At 30.1% G+C, this 22282-nt stretch overlaps 1 protein-coding gene across 1 annotated transcript in view; it reads left to right on the top strand.

Annotated features, from left to right (window-relative positions):
* LOC123005685 (visual system homeobox 2-like) overlaps positions 1-22282 on the top strand; it is a 63938-nt gene that overhangs the window by 2706 nt on the left and 38950 nt on the right. The window contains exon 2 of the mRNA XM_044399542.1: positions 13210-13266. Within this exon, the coding sequence (XP_044255477.1) occupies positions 13210-13266 (57 nt within the window). The remainder of the gene's footprint in view (positions 1-13209; positions 13267-22282) is intronic.

Raw genomic sequence — 22282 nt, 5'->3', positions numbered from 1 at the left:
GACCTAATGATTATTCTAATCGCTAATGATTGTTATCAATAATTAATAAATTAGGGTAAATACGTTAATAAATTTTGTATTTAAATAATATATTAAGCAATAATAATTAATTTCATTAACGATACTACTTTGGTCCAAATCAAAACTAATAAAATTTGATTCAGATTACAGAAAATGGATTATGTAATGTAATACGGAATACAAATTATTGTGTTATATTTAGTGGAAATAAAAAGTATGTTTGCTCCATTAATTAATTTGCTACATTGCAATTGGATACTTGATTTAATTTACATAAAATTTGCGATAATTAGGTCAATTAGTTTCCGGCTAATTAGAAAAAGTTCAAAACCTCATCCTTGCTAGAATGTAATTAGGAAAATTCTTGTTCAGTGGGCACTAAATTGATAACAGGATATGAAGAGGTGCAAAGTTAGATAGCGGATATAGCTCGGTTCATCATCTAATCAAGGCCACATCAAATTACCAATTAGTATTGATGTTCAGATCATGCTATAATGAGCCATTGATCCTCATTATGCATGCTGCTATTGGTTAAATCTGTATCGGCAGCTCAGTTACTAACGATACATTAATAACAATGTTGAATAAAAAAATTCGTGTCGAAGAAATTTAATTAAATTTAAATCGGCGCTAACAAGTTGATTAATTGATTATTATTGGTCGTAAACACATTTCTTAAGAGATGTTATCAAGCACGAGCTACCACTAAGATAATAATTGTCATTGATGTTATTTAAGATAACAGGCAACAAATTAATTATCCACTTATCGTTTCCTGTTTATTTTAAGGAAATCAAATTAATTCCACCCTGCGTACGTCTGTTATTGTACTAATTGTGGTAAAAATTCGCCTAGTCACTTTGCTACCCACTCGTTAAGTTTTCGTAGGAAATTGCCACGGTCTCTTATTAATTATATGTAAATTAAGCACAGTGCATCGACTCGCTTTAGAAAGAAAAAAACCGAAATTAAATTAAACTAAAATGGCAGCCTATATCGGAATGACTCAATTAACACAAATTGAATGCATCCGTCCGATTTGAAATTTTCGATTGCGGACTCGGTCGGGTTTTGGAAGATTTTAATCAAAGCGAGTTTGGTCGTATAAATGCTGGATATAAGGACGATTTTTCCGAAAGAACAGCATGCGTATAGTCCGTGAAACAGCGTCAACCCCTGCTGGGCACGCAGCTTTGTATGCTTGTCACTAACGGATCATTCGCGTCTACAATGAAAACGACCATTCGGAGTTTGCAGACATTCGGGAAATAATTATTGGCAATGGCTTGTTTAGCTTCGACATCGACAAAAGTTACAAAAAATTATTAGTTCAACAACATGCAAATAACACAAAAACCTCGATGTGTACTCTTTTACTATTATTATTATTATTTTAGTTTAAATCTCTAAATATCGTTCTTATAATTTCTTTAAAGTTTGAAAAGTAGGTAAATATTTAACATTTTTTAAAATGTCTCTTAGCTTCACAGTTTGAGTCATATTTGTTGAAGGAAAAAAAATTTCTATACAAACCTTCAAAAGTTGTGATTTTAAGTTTAATAAAAAAAGAAAAAATTGAAAGTGTTTAGGCAAAACTTATGTATTAAAAAAACATAATTTCTTAATTTTTCTAATGTAGAAATAAAGTATTTAACCAAATGAAGCTTAGTTTTTCTGTAAAATTATTAAAAGTGGAAATTACAAAAAAAATTCAATTTTCTGCTGAAAATCTTGAAAATGTCATTAAGATTTGAAGTAATAATTAAAGGTAAAAACCAAAAATATTGCTACAAAATTTTGTTATGAGATTATTTTTGACCCATAAGTAAGTACATATACTTACATAAATCCATATAAAAAAGTACCTATAGGATCTGTATATTATTTTTAACGATTATTTATATATTTTTATTTCCAGTAAAAAACCTTGTTAACAACTCACACAAATTGGTTTGTTTTATTTTCTAAAAAAGTATTGAAATAAATACAAAATAGAAAATCAAGCAACAAACTTAATTTTATCTCTTGTACCTTGTTTAATTTACTTTAATAATATATACATGTTTACTACATACCTACTTTGTGTATATCGTTGTATATTTTTCAGTCTCTACATTATTCAATGTCAACTTAATTTCAAAGTAATAAGTCAGTTTGCTTGTTTATATACAGAGTATTTCACATAACTTTACGAGGCTTACGCCTAATGTACGCACCCAAATATACAAAAGTCACAAAACACTGGATACAAAAAATACACATTTAATTATTTAATTTTTGGAAACCTATGACAGTAGTTGTCAAACTAATCACTGTTTTATTAATAGTCATAAACTGCAGTTTTTCAGAAACAATTATCATTTGTTCTATTAAGAGACGTCATGAATATGATTGTAGTTCATCTATCTTAATCACTAACTAACTAAAAACGTTGTAATTTCTGAAAGCGTGAACAAACTAGAGAAGATTATCCAATTTTTCAAAATTTGAAATCGAGTTCGTATCGGAATATGTATTATTGATTGCATCTTACAGGCGCAGGCCTCGTAAATTTACGTGAAACACCCTGTAATAATGTATGTATTATCAAAATGTACAGAAAAACCTCGTTAATCTAAAATAATTATTGCAACGGGTTTTTCAATTGTTCGATTTTTCAGAATATTGATTTTTCAGAACATTTAAAAAAGTGTGTAACAATATATAGGATGTGTCAGAACTCGGGCACCAGAGAAAAATTTCAAGTAGGTAAGATAAGATACCAGGAACATGGAAAAAATATTTAAAAATTTTTTTCTGTCAAAAAATTTACGACATTTACGAGTATTTTCTGACATTTGACATTTTTTATGTCTATTTAATGATACTGACAATTTTATATTAGTTTTTTTTTATAATTATTTAGTAAAGGTAGAAACATTTTGCCGATAAAAGCCACAAAATAACTGTAAACAGTTACAATTTATAGGATACATCTTCCTTGTAGCCTGCAGCAAAAAAACATGGAAAAATATTTTTCCATAGAAGTAAATAGAGTCAAAGTGTAAAATACAAACTCTCATAACTTAGAAATTTTTATAGAACGCAAGTTCTGGCACAGTCTGTATACAGAGTCTGCTAAAGGTATTTTTATTGAAGAAAAATCAGAAAAATATTTGACTTCTGACGAAATTTTGTAACTGTAGGTAATAGTTAATAAGTAATTAATTCTTATTATTTGAGATAATATTTGTCAAAACATGATATTTCAAACTGTTAAATATACAGATTATAATTTTTTTTATTGATATATTTCTAATTTGAAATAATGAATGTTTAATAATAATTAATCTTTATTAATACATCGAAAAAATAATGAAACAGTTACTCTTTTATTTTTTTAACAATGTTTGGTAAAAACCGTATTGTGAACAAATTATAAAAAAGAAAAGATTAAAGAATTAAGTGTTTGTTGTTTTTTTTTTGTGCGTAGTGAGATTGAAAAGGTTTGTACTGTATGCCAACCGCCTCCTTTGTTGCAAAGCCGTGATTATATGTTTATCATTAAACGATTGGGTAATTTTTCTCGGCTTTGAAAAGAGAACCTCGTCGCAATCGTTGTTGTTGGTGAAAAATGCGCTTGAAAATATGATTTATTCAGAAACGCAAGGTTATCCGATCTATTTACGTTCGCATTCCATCAGGATATGGGACGTGTGAAAAGCTCACGACATGTCAAGAACGGGGGATACCGGGGGCACTTCCTCTCCAACAATTGAATAGCACCGTTTAATTTTTACAGACATCGTGAAGAGAGGTGTTCGCCTTGTACGCGCGTATTTTCTACCTGTCTGCTACGGGGTGGCCCCCGAAACACTGCATCATACTTTTTAATTGAATCATCCTCTTCACTCCAGATGGTGTTTACCGACAAATTAGTGGTATAGCTACGAAAAAATTTCTTTTTTCTCTAACGCGGAATTTGACTGAATGAGATACGTAATCGGTCGATAATTACAATTGGGAAGAAATTGGAGTAACCTGATCGGTGATGGCAAGGCGAGCTTTCAGTGGGGCTGCGATAGGGAAACACAAAGGATCACACCACAAAATTAGTGAGCTGTGAATCTGGTCCATATCTGCTTTGCAGTTAGAAGGGCAGTGTTTAATTCGATTTAGTTGGCAGCGAATCACTGAGTTTAGACAGATTGCTAATAGAGTACAAGAACGAAATTATTATTGATTTAATGCTTTAAAGAACTGCTTGAACGTTTATTGAACATATGAGAAAAATGGAACAACAAACGACAAATACTATTATTATCAGTATCACTTATTAGATTCTTTAATTCTTGTGAAAAAAATTATGAAATTGAATATAAATGAATATAAATTTCCAAATTTTAACGAGTAAAATTGTCTGAGACAAAAAAGTTTGAGTTGAAATTTGTAAATGTATTCGAAAAATGCATGACCCTATGGAAGAACCAATCTGAATTTAGTATTTAATATGATTACCATAGGAACATAAAAATTTTCTGGAATTTTTTTGACTCAGCTAAAATTAATAAGTGGAAATTTTTGACACAAAAACTATCTTCAAATATTTAGTAAAACTTCATTTTAAACATCAAAAACTAAAACTTACTTGAACTTGTGATGGTCGTGTTATATTTGATTAAATTATTTCCAAAAGCACTTAATAAAAAAATTAAGAAATTAATAAATTTAAAAAAATCCATCTGACATAAGAACAAGAAGATTAATCACTTCAATGACAGCAGGAAGAGAAATTTTATCGCAAAAGACGCTTATGATTGGGTGACATAAAGATATACTATTGGTGGAAATTATAAATTTGACATATGTTTGAAGTAGGTAATCATTATTAAATAACTGTGTGACAAAATTAGTTAACAAATTTTATTGTAAAGTCAATTTCTTGATGCTTGATGAATTGCGTAAATTTTTGTCAAAAACTTCCTAAAAATTAAACAATAATGCTTTTGATTAAAAATGCTAATATCCCATTTTTTATTTTAAAAATCCTAATACTTCTCATGGTCTTATAACGCCTCTTTTATAATATTTTTTTATTAAATTTCCAAATTTTTACTAGCAATACCATTTTAAAGTGACAGACAAAGTTTTATGTTTTAGAATTTGTCTTCTTTGGAAATTCACAAAAATTCTTACCTACCTAGTGTTGCAGAGTTAATTTTTTTATATTTTTACTAATTTCAATGAATTATTACAAAAACTAAAAAACTTTTATGAAATTTTCTATTTTTATAAAAAAAAAATCTATAATAACAGTAGACAGTAGTTTAATCTTAATTTTTCATTTCAAAATAGCCTTACTGAGATATAGTCATCAAAAAGAATCGGCCAGTGTGAGTCGTTCTTTAAACGACCGAGAGCGACAACACTGCTCGATTACAAGTCCAAATTACACTAGAAAAAGTGAAGTGGAAACAGTTTAAATATTTTTCGAACACAATAAAGGTTAGTAACAGATTGGTATATATTTTAATAAATTTAGTAAAAATAATACCCAAATTACATTTTCCTACGTAGGTGCGTTCGCTATTTTTAAGAAGAAAAAAAGTGAGCGATAAAGCAATGCTAAATTGTTAAGACCAATGAAACAAAATAGAAATATTTTTTGTTTTGTTTATAGTTACAACACTAAGTTACAATAAGAGTAAAATTGTCATTTGCTGAGGAATTCTCGAACGTTTTACTCCCTAAAAGCATTTGATAATGCACAATGCTGTTTGAGTATTTCGTATTTAGTAGTCCTCATTCCATGAATAAAACGTTTAGTTTGCCAGGAAATGCGAAAATAATGAAAATAAGTGTATCGTGTAGAAGTGTGCATCAGCAATTTAGCAAATACCTATAAAACACGAAGAGCTATGTTCGCCAACTTCGATACAATGCAACATAATTACACAAGAATAATATAATGGTGAGAATGTGAGGCATTTTGGCACATATATTTACAGCGGCGTCGTTGAAACCAAGACTCTAAAGTCCTCCTTCATAGAGGACTCGTATAAGCTGCAGCAACAATAAGCTATCTTGAGGCTTAATTACTACAAGCGTTACTTAATTTGGAATTTCATTTGGTGCTCGCCAGGTCGCAAATCAGGAAAAGGGTAATTTTATAACCAACATTCACTCTTTGCACAAATGCTAGCTACAACGATGCAAATAAAGAGACAAAATGCGTCAGACGCTCGTATTGATTCTGAAAGTAAGCCTGTTTACAAGAAACGGAAAAATGAGTTAATCAAAGCACCGAAAGGTGCAATTCTCAGCCAATCATCCATGATCATCAGAGTTTTCAGAAACGAGGTTTCAGCCTATTGCTTAATTCAATAATGATCTGTAATTCAATGTAATTATTTGGCCACTTTGGTGTAGTAACAGATGGTATTGAGGTTTAATGAGGCGTAATTAGACTTTGTTGCAAATAATTGTTATTAAAATTTGAAAATTTGTCTGATTGGGGCGATTGATCAATAATTTGGTGAAAAATGCGTAAAACAGCGCAATTTCCTTTGTTAAAGCCGCCGATGTCGCAGATAGACAACATAATTTACGTTCGTTGTGGACTTTGACTAAATAGATATTTGAACGCGAACATTGCAGGCTCTATACATGTAGAAAATTGAATTATACGGAAACAAAGGCAATGGAAAGGGGTTGCAGGTCGTCACACGGTTGGCAACAACAGAGAGGAAAGGGGTTCGTTACGGTAGTAATTAACTGCGACTCGATAATTAATTAGTTCCAACGAGTGCCGTTCGGCGCCGTGAACGTTGTCAATGCACTTTACTAAGGCCTAAAATCGGCCACATTTACACATAATTTCAATACACCTATGGCCTTTATCAACAGCTCCATAAACTAAAATGTTACAGCTTGGAATATTTGACTGCGAGGCTTGTTTTCCACCACCTTACACGAGTTTCAGCCGGAAAATTTTCGTCCCAATTAGATTTTTACGCGACAAAGAGTGTTTTATCCTTTGCGAGATAATTAGCACGAAAGTAGATTTTCTTTATGAGGATTTTCAACAATAAATCGGCAAATGTTTCAACGAATTCGAGAGATAATCTTTTGAAAGTGAGTCACGTGGCAGGGAGACATAATAAAACACAAGGATTTAATTAAACTTATTCATCTCGGTAAAGTAGGAAGATGTTTGAGCAAAACTGCATTTAATTAAGAAGTTGAGATTCTTCGCATTTTTGACATAATTAAGTTTACGCCATAATTTATTTCAAATGGCTCAATTCCCAACCAACTTCTTCATTACGAAGAAGAAACCAAAACACCTAATTGGAACATTTTATCACCGAGCCACAATGACTTTTTTGTAATGCGAAAGCACCTTATTCAATCTTGTGACATTAAAGAACGCTTTTTCACACAATAATTAATTGTTTTAATACGAATATTCCAGCTAATATGCTTTTGATCCACCAAATTAGGTTCAGCAAATTATCCAGAACCTTCAGTCTCCCAAATGCTATTTATCTGGACTCGATTTAATACACATCTGCAGTTCACATACTGTCAATATTTTTAAACAATTAAATCTTTTGGCTATTATTTTTCTCAAACAGAATCATCAAAAATTTTGTAATAAATCGAAAAAATTGTCTACAGCTAAACAAAACATGAAATTAAAAAAATAGACTAAAACCATTGCAAGTTATGACAGTGAAGTTGTTATCTGTCTTTTATTTAATTGAATTATTTTACATCTGAATAAAACATAAAACACTTTTTCATCAGCTGCAGCCCTAGGCAGGTGCCCATTTGCTTATTGTTAAATCCACCCCTGCACCTCTTCTGGTTTATAAAAACAATTTTTTTTTTCTTTTTTAAATCTTAAGTTAATAAACGTTAATTAGAAAACAGGAAAAGCATTGTAACCTTCTTAGTCAAACTGTCTTTTCGAAGAACTTTAATAAGTTTATCTAATGATAAGAGTATAAAAATTTAAAATACAAAAAATCAAATATGAAAAATGTAGAAACAAAAATTAGAAAATTGACAAGAAACTTACAAAAACTCGAGTAATTCAGATGATATTTTTGCTTCATTAGTTTTAATAAAAGCCACACTGAAAGACAAAAATTGAATAAATAAAATAAATATAATAAAAATACAGTGTCCCAATATGTGAGGAAATAGTCTCAGAAATGTGTTGTCATACAAATTTCTGTTTTTCTTACTTTACTTTTTTAAAAATGATATTTTTCTTAAATTTTTTAATACGTAAAAATATGTTAACCCAATGCAATAAGCTTAAAACTGAAATTCTAGTAAGTACCTCATCTAAAGAAACAGTCAGACTAAATCATCGCTTTCAAAAAACTAATAAATATAAAGATTTTAAGAGGAGTGATAATAAAGTTAAACACAAAACTGATGTTGTGATACTGAATTGGTTTTTAAAATAGCAAATACAAACAAATTATACATACAAAGTGACAAAAACTTTTATAAAAGTCACATTTATATATAAAATATTGGTTTAGTAGGAAGTTTTCAAATATGGTATGATACGTAAATATCATATTTTTTTAACAACATCTGTGATTTCAGTTTAAATTAGTAGTTATACTTACGACATGTTATACAGTATGTCCCCAGATTGAGTTTACAAGAGAAAAAAAAATTATCTTTAATTTTACGCCAAAACTGCAAAGGAAAAACGTTTTGTTGCTTTACGTAAAACGAGTAAATCTGCAATTAAAACTTTATTATTCTAACTCAGTAGAAAGAAAAGTTCATTTTTCTCTCGATTTTGGTCTTAGAATAAGTTTTCTCTGCTTTTTAAGTCCTATCATATTGGCGGTTTTATTGTTTTGACAATGAGTTTACGCAAGTTAAATAACAAAAATGTTTTTGACAAACATAATTTTAATAAATAACAACTCAAAGAAACAGCATTAAGATAAAAACCAAAGTCATTATTTAATTAATAAATTAATTGTCAAATTGACATAGGTATTGTTGTCAAATAAATAAAACCGCCAACTTGATAGGGCTTAAAAGGCAGAGAATAGTATATTAAAGTAGAAGTTGCAGAAGCAACTTGAATGCACAAATTTGAAATTCCGAAACGAGCCGCGTAGCGGCGAGTTGAGGAACAAGTGAGTGCTTGAAGTGCTTTATACTACTTTTTCTATTTTGCCGCTTTATATCATTTTATAAACTAAAAAACGAAAGTTTTAATTTTTTTTTCTAGAGAATTTTGCGACGGTTTGCGACATTTATGTGGAATAATTTTAGGCGGTTGTAAAAAATAAAAATAATTCTTATTTTCACATTTGAAAATGATTGTGAAGAAAGTCCGTCCCTAAAATTAAATTAACGCCAACGACTTATTCCAGCACTCAAATGACGTCATTTGGGTGCTGGAATAGACTTATTCCGAAAAAAAATATTCTAAGTCGACTATCAAAAGAAAAATTAACTTTTCTTTTCACTGAATCAGAATAATGAAGTTGTAAGTCCAGATTTGCTCGTTTCAGGTGAACCAACAAAAGTTTTTCCTTCGTAAAATCAAAGATAAAAAAAAATTTTTCTTGTAAACTCAATCCAAAGACATACTGTATAAAAACACAAAATCTAAATAAAAAAGAAAACACAAAAAGCAATTTCAGTACTCATGTGATATACCTACACTGAAGGCCAGTTTCTGTTAAATTTTAATTTGCTATTAAATTGATGTTTAGGAATGCAAAAAAAAATTACGTTATTCGAATTACTTTAATTCTGGATTAAATTTTTTATTTGCATTCTATAAAATAGCTGTTAATTTTTTAAAGAAAGGTTAATGTATTAAGCTTCTGTCCTTTGTCACAAAATTAAAAACTACCAAAATTCATTTTCTTTTCCAACCGTAATACAAATTCTATAGTAGTTCAGAAATCACAATCTTTTTTATGAGAAGAGAAGATAAACTAATAAATACAAACTTTAAACGTTTTAATTTTAAAGTGCATTCTCGCTAAAGCCCTCAGAAAATGAAACTAAATGTATACGCAAAAATGAAAAATGCTTATTTTTAAACTAAAGATGAAGAAAGAAGGGAAAATATTTTTGCCTGTATATCAGGTCGCCTTGGAAACGGGTAGACTGGTTTGGAAAAAGTGTAACCGGTGGTGCGAATTTAATCAATGAAGTAATCTTTTAATTTTTTTGAAAGGATGCTGAGGGCTTTATGTCCCAATAAAAGGGCACTTTAAATGCGGAGTGCAGGTCAGGTGTCCGATGTCATCCACACGACACCTACTCAATGGAATTGAACGGAACCGAGCAGTCTAAAGTGCCTGCTTATTGTGCCTCAATTTGTTGCTTGAATGTGAGCGAATCCATACCCTTTCAGGCAATAGGTGTGACACTCAAACCTACAGATGTTATCTATCTTCAGATTGAAGCGTGTATGCGGCGAGAATGGGAAATCCAATATAACACCGGGAATTTCTAAGGGCGTAAATCTGCCACAATCATCCGTTATTACGGCCAAAATTCGACCGCTGTCTTTACGCCGTGTAAAAATTTTGACTTGTGTGCGAGCTCCATAAAATCGTCGTTAAACGATATAGGATTACATTTATTCCGACATAAAAGCCTGAATACGTCCTATTATCAAAAAAATCTGAGCTCCCATACGAGCACAAAGGAGCATCTCTTGTGGTCAAAACATTTTAAATCGATCCAGGGAAGCCGGCAGAGAATTTTCGGCCTTTTCGTCCGCGAACGGAAGGCGAATTGCTTGGAGGAGCATTAGGCATGGTCCATTATGCTTCAATGGTAGCTTAGACGTCTCAGGTTGTTTTGTATTGTGGATTGCTTGTCATATGACAGCTACTTAACATCGGTACGTGTATGGATAATAGATGTGTGCGGAAGAAACGACATAAATGTGGAACGTTCGACTTTGTTCCGGGTGAAATTTGAGATATTCATGGGATTTTTACGAAATGTGCTTATTCTAGTACAATCAAATTATAAAACCAACCTTGACCTCTTCAAGTTTCTTTAAGTTGTCAAGAGTGGTTGTGGGTGGTGTTGAAATAATTATTAAATTTACTGATCTGTATCTTGCCTTTGTCAATAAAAACCTTGACTTTAAATAAATACTGGCTTTAATTATCGTTTTATATGACTCGAAAATGACTATCAACAAGTCTAAATTAAACTGACATCGACACAATATTAAATATTAAATTGCGTAATTAAAGTTTGAACAGATTGTTCGAAATTAATTAAACTTTTTCGAAATTAAGTTGTAAAGACGAAACGTGATAAGGTAATCAAATGCGGCAGTTAACAATTGGTTAAGACCCTTAATTTACTAATTTACATATAATCGATAGCTGAGAACTACTTTGTAGCAAATTTAGCATCAGAAAAGAATCGTCTTTTACATTTTTAACTCTAATAATTGTATATGTATAAATAAACATAATAATTTTTGCTCAGATAGCCGATAATAACAAACTTTTCAGTAAATATACAGGTGTACCAGAAGCAACGCACAAAATTCATATTTTGATATGTCATTTTTCAAAAACAATTCTCAAAGAGTTCAATTTTATTTTTATAAATGCTACATTTTGTCAGATTTGTGACGTGAATGGCAACCAACAATTTTGTTGATTGTTTTTCGTTAAAGGTACATGATTCTATCTTTTTAAAAGAAAATATTACCTATCAAAAACAGGAAACAAAAATGTTGGTTGCCATTTAAAAAATACTGATGTCATTACTTAAAAATCATTGACGTTATAAATAATAGTATATCTAATGAAAATGTATCATTAACAAAAATAAAGTCTACTTTATTGAAGATTAAAAAAAAACAAATTTATGAATTTTGTGCGCTCCTTTTGGTTCAGCCTGTAGGTATATGTTTTAGCTCACTAGGTATAAAAGACCTTATATTCCAAAAATGAGCAGAAAAAAATCTATTCTATAGATAAAATCAATTTAAATATAGGTTACTTTTGCATTCAGATTGTCTTATTTAAGTATATGTAAAAATATTTAGTATTAAAAAAATATTTATGTAGGTAATAGCATGTCTGGGACGCTGACTAATTTGTCTCTTCAAGTTTTATGTCTTGTTTAATATTTTTTTATAGTAAAATAAAATCATGCTCCACATATTGTACTCGTACTTATGTTTTCTTGTTTTATTTTTAGTTAATAAAAAAGTTGCTTTATAAGTTCTTGCATCTATTTAAATTTATTTGAGTTATTTTGTATGATTTAAATTTAAGAGGAAAAGAAAAAAGCGTTTGGTTCTTTATAATTTGATGGGAACGGTTTTATACTATATGTATTTTTTATTTTTAAACACAAAACTGTAAGGTTTTTAAAATAAGTGTTATTCTTAGCATGACGGCATAGAGCCACAACCTACATTTTTACAACAGAGCACCAGAAAGCTTTCTCCTTAAACCTTAAACATATCAAAAAATTGAAAGGGCGTAATTTCTTGGTTTTTAGTATCTTTTAGGAAGATTTAACATTTATTAAACATTCGAACAATGTGCAATAGGTATAAAAGATGCGGTTGGCCCAACTGGATGGCATGCAGCAATAGCTTTCATTTTTTGAACAGAATGCCAGAAAGCCTTTTTCTTAATTATATCAAAAAATTAAAGAGGAGTAATAACACTGTTGAAAGTGTGTTTAAAATGTTATAAAACCAACTGTAACTCGTATTTTTTAAGCTTACAATCTTGATTAGAATAAAATAAACTGAGTTGTAGGTATTTATTATAAGAGAAAACAAACAAAAAAAAACACTTTATGCTGCGGATAGAGATGTTAGATGTGCTAAAATATTGGTTCGACAAAAAAACATTCATATTTAAGGTTTGGCAAATTAGGTAATAAAATTCAGAAATATTTCAATCCTACATTAGTGATTACTAGAGTAACTTATTTTTCCAAAAAATACCCTTAACTAAAATTATGTTCATTTGGCAGATTTTATTTTTTTGAGATTTGAGTCAATTTTAAACGTTTTAATTTTTTTTGAATAATGAAATAGAAAAATATTGACTGGTAAAGAAACTGTGCATTGAATCAAGAGCTTGTTAGGTACAACTTTTTTGTTTTCTTGGTAATTAAATTAATTGTTAATGAATTTTTTTTTAATTTCAGGTTTCGCCCAACTAAAAAATTCCTTTAGTTCCTCAGGTCCTGGTTCGTGCCTATCAGGTAATTATTCTGAAAAATATCTCGTTCAACATTCCGACAATTACAATCACATCCCTGCATTTGGTTCAATAAAGTTCACTGTTATGAAATATGCGGGTATGACCGAACGATAATGTGATAAATGGTAACTGTAATATAAATAATTGTCAATTGTAGCGAACACGCTCACAGTATATTTAATGGTGCATAAAATATACATCAGTGGAGAGTGGAGAGCAGGGCTGATAAATGACTCGCGTAATCCCTAATTAGATTAAGCTAATGCACTTTCCATTACACAACAAACTTCCATTTCTTTGCATAACAATTTTTACAAGCCTAAACCGTATTAACCTGCTCGATCACAATCTTGGGGTAAATCAAACAAAGCCGTCACGTGTTGACCCGGCGCCATGATTCAAAATGGCGTGAGTGTTGTTTCCGGAAACAAAAGAGGTGAATAATAATACCTCTGCGTGTCACATATATTCGATCGAAAAAAACACACATAACGAGAAAACCGTTCATCGCTCGTTAGAGATAAAGTAAAAGTGTAAAAATTCCGGGTTCGAGGGGTGTTTCGTCGAATAATAATTCTTCCGATCCCCATATTTTGGAGTTATAACTGCGTTGCGAGGGAGCAGCTCGTCAGAAGCTCATTATCAACATCCCCTTGCCAACCCGGAATTATTCCGGAAACCCGGACCCTACGACATCCACTTCGCGGCCATATTGGCTTTAACTCCATGACTTTTATGAAATATTTATCTGGCGGTAATGAAAGGGTTTAATATTAAATTGGTAATTCATCGGAACCAATTCCGGTATCAATTGAGGGAGTTTGTTGAGGATTAAAACTAGTTGTTGGATTAATCTTCCTGGATAAATATTCGGCTAAACCGAGAACGACTGAAGGGGATTTGTTCGACGTTCCACCAGTCTTAATTGGAAACCAAAGTGACAATTAGAGTTTCTCGCCAATAACTTGATAATATTATAATTGGAGAATAGCTCCGAGCTTCTTTTACCCCCACCGAAACCCTATTTAGGAACAATTTGCTTTACCGTCTTTCCATAACTTTCAAAGAATAAAATACGCGCTTTTTTAAAACATAATTATGCCTCCTTTTACACCCTGCCAGAGCTGTCTAATCGACCGGAACGATATAATGGCCCACAAATTGGACATTATATTCTTTTGCATGTTTACTTCCCTTAATTCGCGGTTTCTCTCCCTCCCCACCACCCAAATATTTCACTTATTCTAAATATAGTGTAAGGATATTTCGTAACGTCATTTTTTTAAATTGTTATTAAAAAAAATATAGCTAATTTCTGCTTCAAATTACCGTCTGCAGACTGTCACAATTGCTCAATAAACAGTTGTCAAAACAACGATTGAGCACCATTTTTGAACGTTGACATCACTATTGGAAATAGGGTATTTTAAAAAAAACATAATAATAATGAAAATGAAATCAAATTTTCTTTGTTCTTTACTATTTTCCAAAATTTCTTTTGCACGACAAAAAATATTTATTTGAAGACTCTAGAAAAGCGTTCTTTTTTAAACTTGCCTCAATAATCTTTTATGCACTTTTCTAAGTTTTTTGAATCTGTAGGAATGAATTTGGTTATATTGTAAAATTTTAATGTTTTGAATTTTCGGTACCCGGAGCGGACATCAGCTAAAAACTTTGAAATTTTTTGATAACTGTTTTATGTTAGATGTCGTTGGAAAGCACCTTTAATTTCCTATCTTATAAAATAAGATCATAGTTTTGCGATAAATTGTCATTGAGAAAATAGTTGGTAAAGACAAAAATATTAATTCGACTATAACTTTTAAACTACCAAGAATTTTGCAGTTTTCTTGACACCCGGAACATTTTACACAGGTATAATACAAAATATAAACCGTTTTCAATAAATATACATTAATAGGAATTATAAAAATAAAAACAAGTAATTTTTTTTTGAATACCTCCTCATTCAAAATTGGTTATTTTGAACATGTCTCAGATTCTATTTAAACCTATCTTATTCGATAGATTTTGACGCGCTGATTGTAAATTTGTCAAGCATTTCTAAGTGTTTTTCAACATTTTTGCACTTATCTAAGTCTTTTGGACCCATAGGAATGCATTTGGTTGATTTTTGAAAATTTTAACTTTTTCGATTTTTATCAAAATTTTTGTCGATTTTTGGTACCCGGAGCGGATATCAGCTAATAACTTAAAAATTATTCTAGATAACTGTCTTATGTTTGGTATCGTTGGAAAGTACCTTTAATTTCCTGTCTTATAAAAAAAGATTTGCGATAAATAGTTATTAAGAGAATCGCTGGTAAAGACAAAAATTGCAAAAATATTAATTTGACAATAACTTATAAACTATCAAGAATTTTGTGGTTATCTGAATGCCAATCGACTACCCGAAATATTTTACAAGAATATGGTGCAAAATATAAACCGTTTTCTATACCTATAGGTACTTTAGTCGGAATTAACAAAATATAAATGAGTGAAAATTTTTAAACAGCCCCATAAAAATGGCTTTTTTTAACAAGTCTTCGGTTTAAACATATCTTATCTGATATATGATATTTTATGTATGATTTCTTGTTGTGCAACAAACTTACTCTGCCTACTCTATTTTGTTTTGGCAAAAATGTTCCGACAGGCCAATTTTCTTTTTAAACAATACCCTATTTTCAACTTAATTTAAAATTTTATACTGTTTGGTTTTTGAGTAATGACGTCATCGACATTTTTATTTAATGGAAGCTCCTAATTTCTTTAGCCAATTCGATAGATATTTTAATTGTCGAAATGACAACACCAAAATATTAAATATTACATACGGTAGTCAAAAAAAAATTATTCTATAATTTTGCCGTTCACTGTATATTCCCTATTTATTTAAATTGATTCGTTAGTTCTTATAATGCTAGTTAACACTGGTAATATATTAAATATTTTTTATATAGTGTTCTGGAATATTTTGCATCAATTCAATATTTAAATTTAATGTGCTTTCTTTACATATTTTAGGGTTGTCTGCATTTTTCTGCAAGTTTTGAAAAGTAAAAAGTAAAGTTTTTGTCAATTTATGCTTAGCAAAAAACCATTTTGAAATTTCCTTATCTAGAAACGTTTAATTTTTGTGATTTTAATTCCGGTGTTGTACAAAATAGAAGTCTGGTTCTTGTGTTTGTATGAAATATTTTTGAAAACGTCTTTGTGACACCCGTTTGAATGGTTGATCTATAAATATTTCCTTGTGTCTCGGAATGCTTTTCTAATTTTTTCTATAGCCGTATCATATTTCCTTTATTCCTTTTGTTTGGATAATGAATTAGAACGTGCGTTATTAGGTAATCATAAAATCGAACCCCTGTAGATGAGAAATACGCGAAGCTATATCTGAAATTCTTTAAATTCTTTTCAATTTAATTCCACACTCCCTCGCTAGGCGTTCATTTTAGCTTAACAAGTTAATTCCTATTCGTTATATGAAGTCCCTCAAATAAGTTTTCGAGTTTCTTTATACAAACCCTAGTGAAGACTTGAATGGTTGTTAGCATCAGGAGGGTTTTTAAACTTGTTTGCAGTTTCAGAAATACCCGCAGACTCAAATCTTTGCTCAATAGACAACGTTGACGTTATAATGGATATAGATCTGGCAACAGAGTTGACTTATTTTCTCTAATTTTTCGATTTTGCTTGGGACACATGGTGTAACTTAATATTGGCGCCATCACCAAATACTCGCCTGTCATAACATTGCTAATGAGGGTCGGAATAATTCTTTTGAGGATTTCTGCGGTGAGAAACGCGTCTTTTTGGACAAAATTCCTTTGATAAATTTTTGCCCCGTTTGGCAGTTTTAACAATCTCCCGAAAAACCGAAATTAACTCGTTTGCTTTAAAATATTTATAAAGGAGCGCAAGGTGTAAAAGAGTCAGTTTTATTGATGGCGGTGCTTTGTGAACGGACCTTTTCCGGAATTGGGTGGCAATTTACATAGCGTTGTTTTAGATCTAACCCCGAAAGAGCTGCTCTGCTCTGCGCAAGCCAGATCAATATCAACATTCTTATTGCTAATTTCGGCGATTTTACAATTTCGCACTAGGGTGAGTTCGATGCAAAGGATCAGAAATAACGAAACATTTTTCAGGGTGGAAGGAAACGATTTGAAACGGTTTTAATTTTCTTTCGGCCGACAAAAATGTCACGCGTTGACGACCTTCTTGACTAAAATGTTATTTTAAGAACTTGAAACAACTTTGCTTGACAGAACACATCTTGCTTGTTTGAGTAAACAAACGCCGCCTCTACAACTAATTTGAAGGATAATTTCTTATTAAGAGTAACCGGAGATAGAGGCTGCGAAACTAGCCGGTATCCACAATAAATAACTTGAAAATGGTGTACATAATGAAGAAAGGTCAAAAGTTTGTTACTAAAATTTAAAATAAAAGAACTTAAATAATTTTTTATAAAATTTTATTTAAAACATGAATATGATATTCGCTTTCACTATAATAAACGCAATTACATGGCAACATACGATATGCTTTCTGTTATTTTTATAAATATGATGAGCAAGAAATGGGAGGGAAAGTCGTCGGAAAGAAAGTCTGTATTCAGTGTCCAAAATGCTCTTATAATCTTGATTCCAGTATCAAATTGTTTTACCACTAATTTTATGAAAAAAAAAAAACAAAAGAAATGATATAATTATGAGAAGATAAAAACTAAATAAAACGGTTTGCAGACAATATAATTACAAATAAACACAAACGTTTACCAACATAATTTGTTAATAATTACAAACATTAGAAAACAATATGTTGAAATTAAGTACCTACAGTAATTTATTAACAAAATTAAAAATAACAAGTGTGAAAGAAATATTTCATAACAACCTAAAATTGAATCAGAAAGACAGAATTTTCTGCAACAATTTGGATATAAAACTAATTATTTTATTTTATAATTTAATGACTTAAAAAAACTATTAATGTAACAGGTGTTTTTTTTTAAATTTGGTGTCAAAGCTATCTATAAAAATTTGATTATGAACGAACCAGCGTATTGAAAATTATTAATCTGACATTTGACACCCGCTATGCGTATTAAAAATTGTGGTCCGTTTACTCATATCACCGACAACTATGACGCCAAATTTAAATAAACACCCGTTTTTTTATTTTTTTTTTCGCTTAAGCGTTTTTATTTTTACCATGACATTATTGACATTTACCAATGCTGTTTCTTTCCACAAATTCCGATACTGCGTGTGATGTTTGTTTCTAAGCGTTGTTATGATTTTATTAGTTGCAAAGCGTTGCAAATAATCGTTCAGCTTCGTCACATAAACTATTACTTTTAACCCTAATAATGTAATGTACCTACTATTATTTTTTAAGCCCATTTGCAGTAACTTTAAGTTTGAAAGTGATTGTTTTCAACAAAAAGATTAAATGCCTGAAATATTTTAAAACTTTAGTCTACACACCATTGTTTGTACAATGACTTGAAAAATTATTGAAAAAATAAAAATTATTTCACAAGAATGATAAAAATAAATTATCAAAATAAAATAATTTGAGTTCTTTATTTAACTTAACTTTCTGAAGCTTTGTTCTAGCACTTTATATGGAAAGCTTGGTATAATTATTAAGATTTTTCTATAGGTATGTAAAATCAACATATTTTTAAAGAACAATAGGTAATACAATTTCTATTTAATCGAGAGAAATTGTAAAATTTCGTTTTATTTAAAATGAAAAATCCATATCTATCATTCTATCCTCAGAATTAAAACAAATTTATTATTTTTCTTGGTTACATTGCAAATAGTTTTAAAAATGTTATCGCGACAGTAAAACGACTTTAAAGTCGATATTTTTAAATCAAGTTTTGTTCAAAACAAACAAAACAAATCCAAAAAATGCTGTTTTAAGTTTCAAAAATTAGGTAGTATTTTTTGGTAAATAAAGATATTATTGAAATTTTTCTTTCACGAAAAAAGTGTTATTATTTATTCCAATGATAGTTCTAGTTAAAAAAACTTGTTATTTTACAAACACACATAATATTTGTACATATTATTATATTTTAATTTCACTAACAAATTATTATTATTTTTGAAAAATAAAAATTGCTTTCAATATTACATGTATTACAATAAAATTTTGAAAATATACAGTTAAGTATAGTTTTTCTAGAGTTTGATTAGACTTTAAAGCATTTAAACTACCAAAAATGCACACAAAAAAATTAATTTTTTTGTTTTCGATGTTGAAATCACTTTAAACTAAGCAGAAACACAATTTTTTTTTTCACACACACTGATGCACACTCTGATTTTTGATGTTTTTACTAAGATTTATATTATTTTTAATTGCTTATCGTTATGTATATGATACTACCTCTGTGACCCATTATGTTATACATTTGCGTTTTTATTTTGTGCCAAATTATATACCATAATTTTGAACACAAGTTGTATACATATTTAGTAGGTTATGGTTAAAAACTTTATAAAATGGAATTACAGCTGATTGTGCTTTTTCTTAATTAATTAGGACTTGTTTATACACTCCTGCATGCGATATTTTGAGTTATTGAGATAAAATAATTAGCTTGTTATTATTATGAAGAACCGTCGAAATGGATGAAAAGTAATGGTGTCGAAGTGTGTAACATAAAAGGCGTGAACTCTGTCATCTGTGACGTTCAACAGCCCTTCAACGATGACATGCACACATCCATAATTATAACCCTGAATGTGATTGGTCCAATAACAAGCCGAAAATGTGTCTACCTAAAGCAGTTATCTGAACAAAGAATCAAAAGTATTAACCCCTCATATGTAACCCTTTGAACGTAGAGTACCAACACCTAGGTAAATATAGTGTAGGTATAAAGAGCGATGGAGGAGATACCCGGCCTTATTCGCTGTAATCGGACTCGTCATTTTCATGATAAAAGATAATGACAGGTTACCGGTAAAAGGGAGGTCTGTTGACAGATGTTTACCCAACAAATACGCTCCTATCGAGCATTGAAACTTCCAATAACTAACCATCCACAACGCTTCCAATTTAATTAATTTCGGAAATTCGAATTGTCTGTTTGTTCGGTTAACGGCCGGTTTATGCATTCCATCGGCATAAAAACGCAGCAAATTCGACGATGGCCGTTTTATTACGCTCATAACTCGCCAAAAAATACCCATTAACTACCTGTTCTCATCGTATCGTATTTCTGACGCGTAATACTATAAACAAAAGGGATATTAAAAGAAGTGAATGGAATACGAGGTGTGAACTGCTCCAAAGCTCCACCTACAAGCCCTTAACGGACTCGAAGGGTTAGTTAAGGTGTGAAAACACCGGCATCATGGTTGACGCATTCTACAAATGTCACGCTTTCGTGCTCCCGCCAAGCCTTTTAATTCCTTTTTATTCAATTGTAATGTAATTTAATGGCGGCACTATAGCACAATCTACTAGTCTGTCACGCCGAAATGATTCGAAACAATGATGGAAATGTTGACATAACTGCTTATTGGCTTAATGTGTGATAACTTCAGAGCATCCAATTATTTTTTAACGAACGGGTCTGCGTGCCACTTAAGGATCAAACATGGGTGAATGCAAATTCAAATACATCAAGCTATTATTGAAAATTTTCATCTCCTACACATGCAAAAAATTTACCTAATTTGTGTTCTCGCAAAACACTCAGTTAGAAACACAAATAAAAACACATACAGAGTCATTCTCATAAAATGTCGACTCTTACGAAAAGTGAATGCAACCAATATTACGTATTCCAATAACTACGTAGATTTATTTTTAAATTATTAAAAAGTCACGAATTCAAGAAAGCTAGAAATTTCTTTCAGTCAACAGTAATTGTCAGTGTCCAAACTTTGACATATAACAACTATTGTTAAAATTTACTTTGAACAATGCTACTTTTTATTATACATTTGAAAAAATAGACATAACACTAAATTTAATGTTCTAAATAACGACTTAAATAACTATTATTCTACGAACAGACATTCCTACACAAGCTAACATGTTAGGAGTACACTGCTACATTAATAATTAATGATTCGATTTGTTCATAAATTTTGCATCAAATGATGTCAAAATAAATAAAAGTTCTAATTTAAACTAAAAAAAAATTAAAAGTTTTTATTTGAAAAGTTAGTAAATAGTAAATTGTACACACCCTGTAGTAATTCGGATCAGTCAAACTAGATTATTAAAACTGTTAGACTTTATTTAATAAGTACCTAAAAGTAATGATATCAAAGAAACACTATTTGTATTTTTTATTAATTTTTAAAACTTAGTTTTCATTGTTTTTTACAGTAGGTAATCTTTAAACAAATTTGAAAAAAAAATTGAGGATATGTAAGTAATGAGTACAAAAATAATAGTATGCCATTTAAAATTTAATGTCACATTTTTTGAAATATGTTATGTAATCAAAAATATTTTTTTGAAATGCGCCGTAGACGATAAATAAAGTCTACAAGATATTCGAAATTCTAAGTGAAGTAATAACTGAGCAATAGAAGACGAGAGCTGAAATAAAGGTCCCTCTATAAATATAAAAATAGTAATTCGTTAATTAAAATATATTATTTAATATGTAATACAGGGTAAACCAAAAGTATCGTACAAAATTCATAATTTTATAGGTCATTTAAAAAAAAACCTCTAACAGATCATTTTTATTTTTGTAAGTTACTATTATTTCTATTGTACTATTACTTAAAACGTCAATGATTTTTAAGTAACGACGTTATCAGTATTTTTTTAATGGCAATCAACATTTTTATTTACTATTTTTGGTAATATGTTTTTAAATAAAGAATGTAACACACATATTACTAACAGTCAACAAAATTGTTGGTTGCCATTAAAAAAAATAATGATGACGTTATTACTCAAAATCCAATGACATCATAAATGTTACAATACTGTCAAAATGTAGAGTGTAAAAA

The sequence above is a fragment of the Tribolium madens genome, unplaced genomic scaffold (genome assembly GCF_015345945.1).
Source record: "Tribolium madens isolate multiple individuals breed KSU strain unplaced genomic scaffold, Tmad_KSU_1.1 Scaffold_20;HRSCAF=117;Tcas5.2_LG4, whole genome shotgun sequence".
NCBI classification, from domain to species: Eukaryota; Metazoa; Arthropoda; class Insecta; order Coleoptera; family Tenebrionidae; genus Tribolium; species Tribolium madens.
The sequence above is the reverse complement of the archived record's forward strand: the minus strand, read 5'-3'. Positions and strand labels throughout refer to the sequence as shown.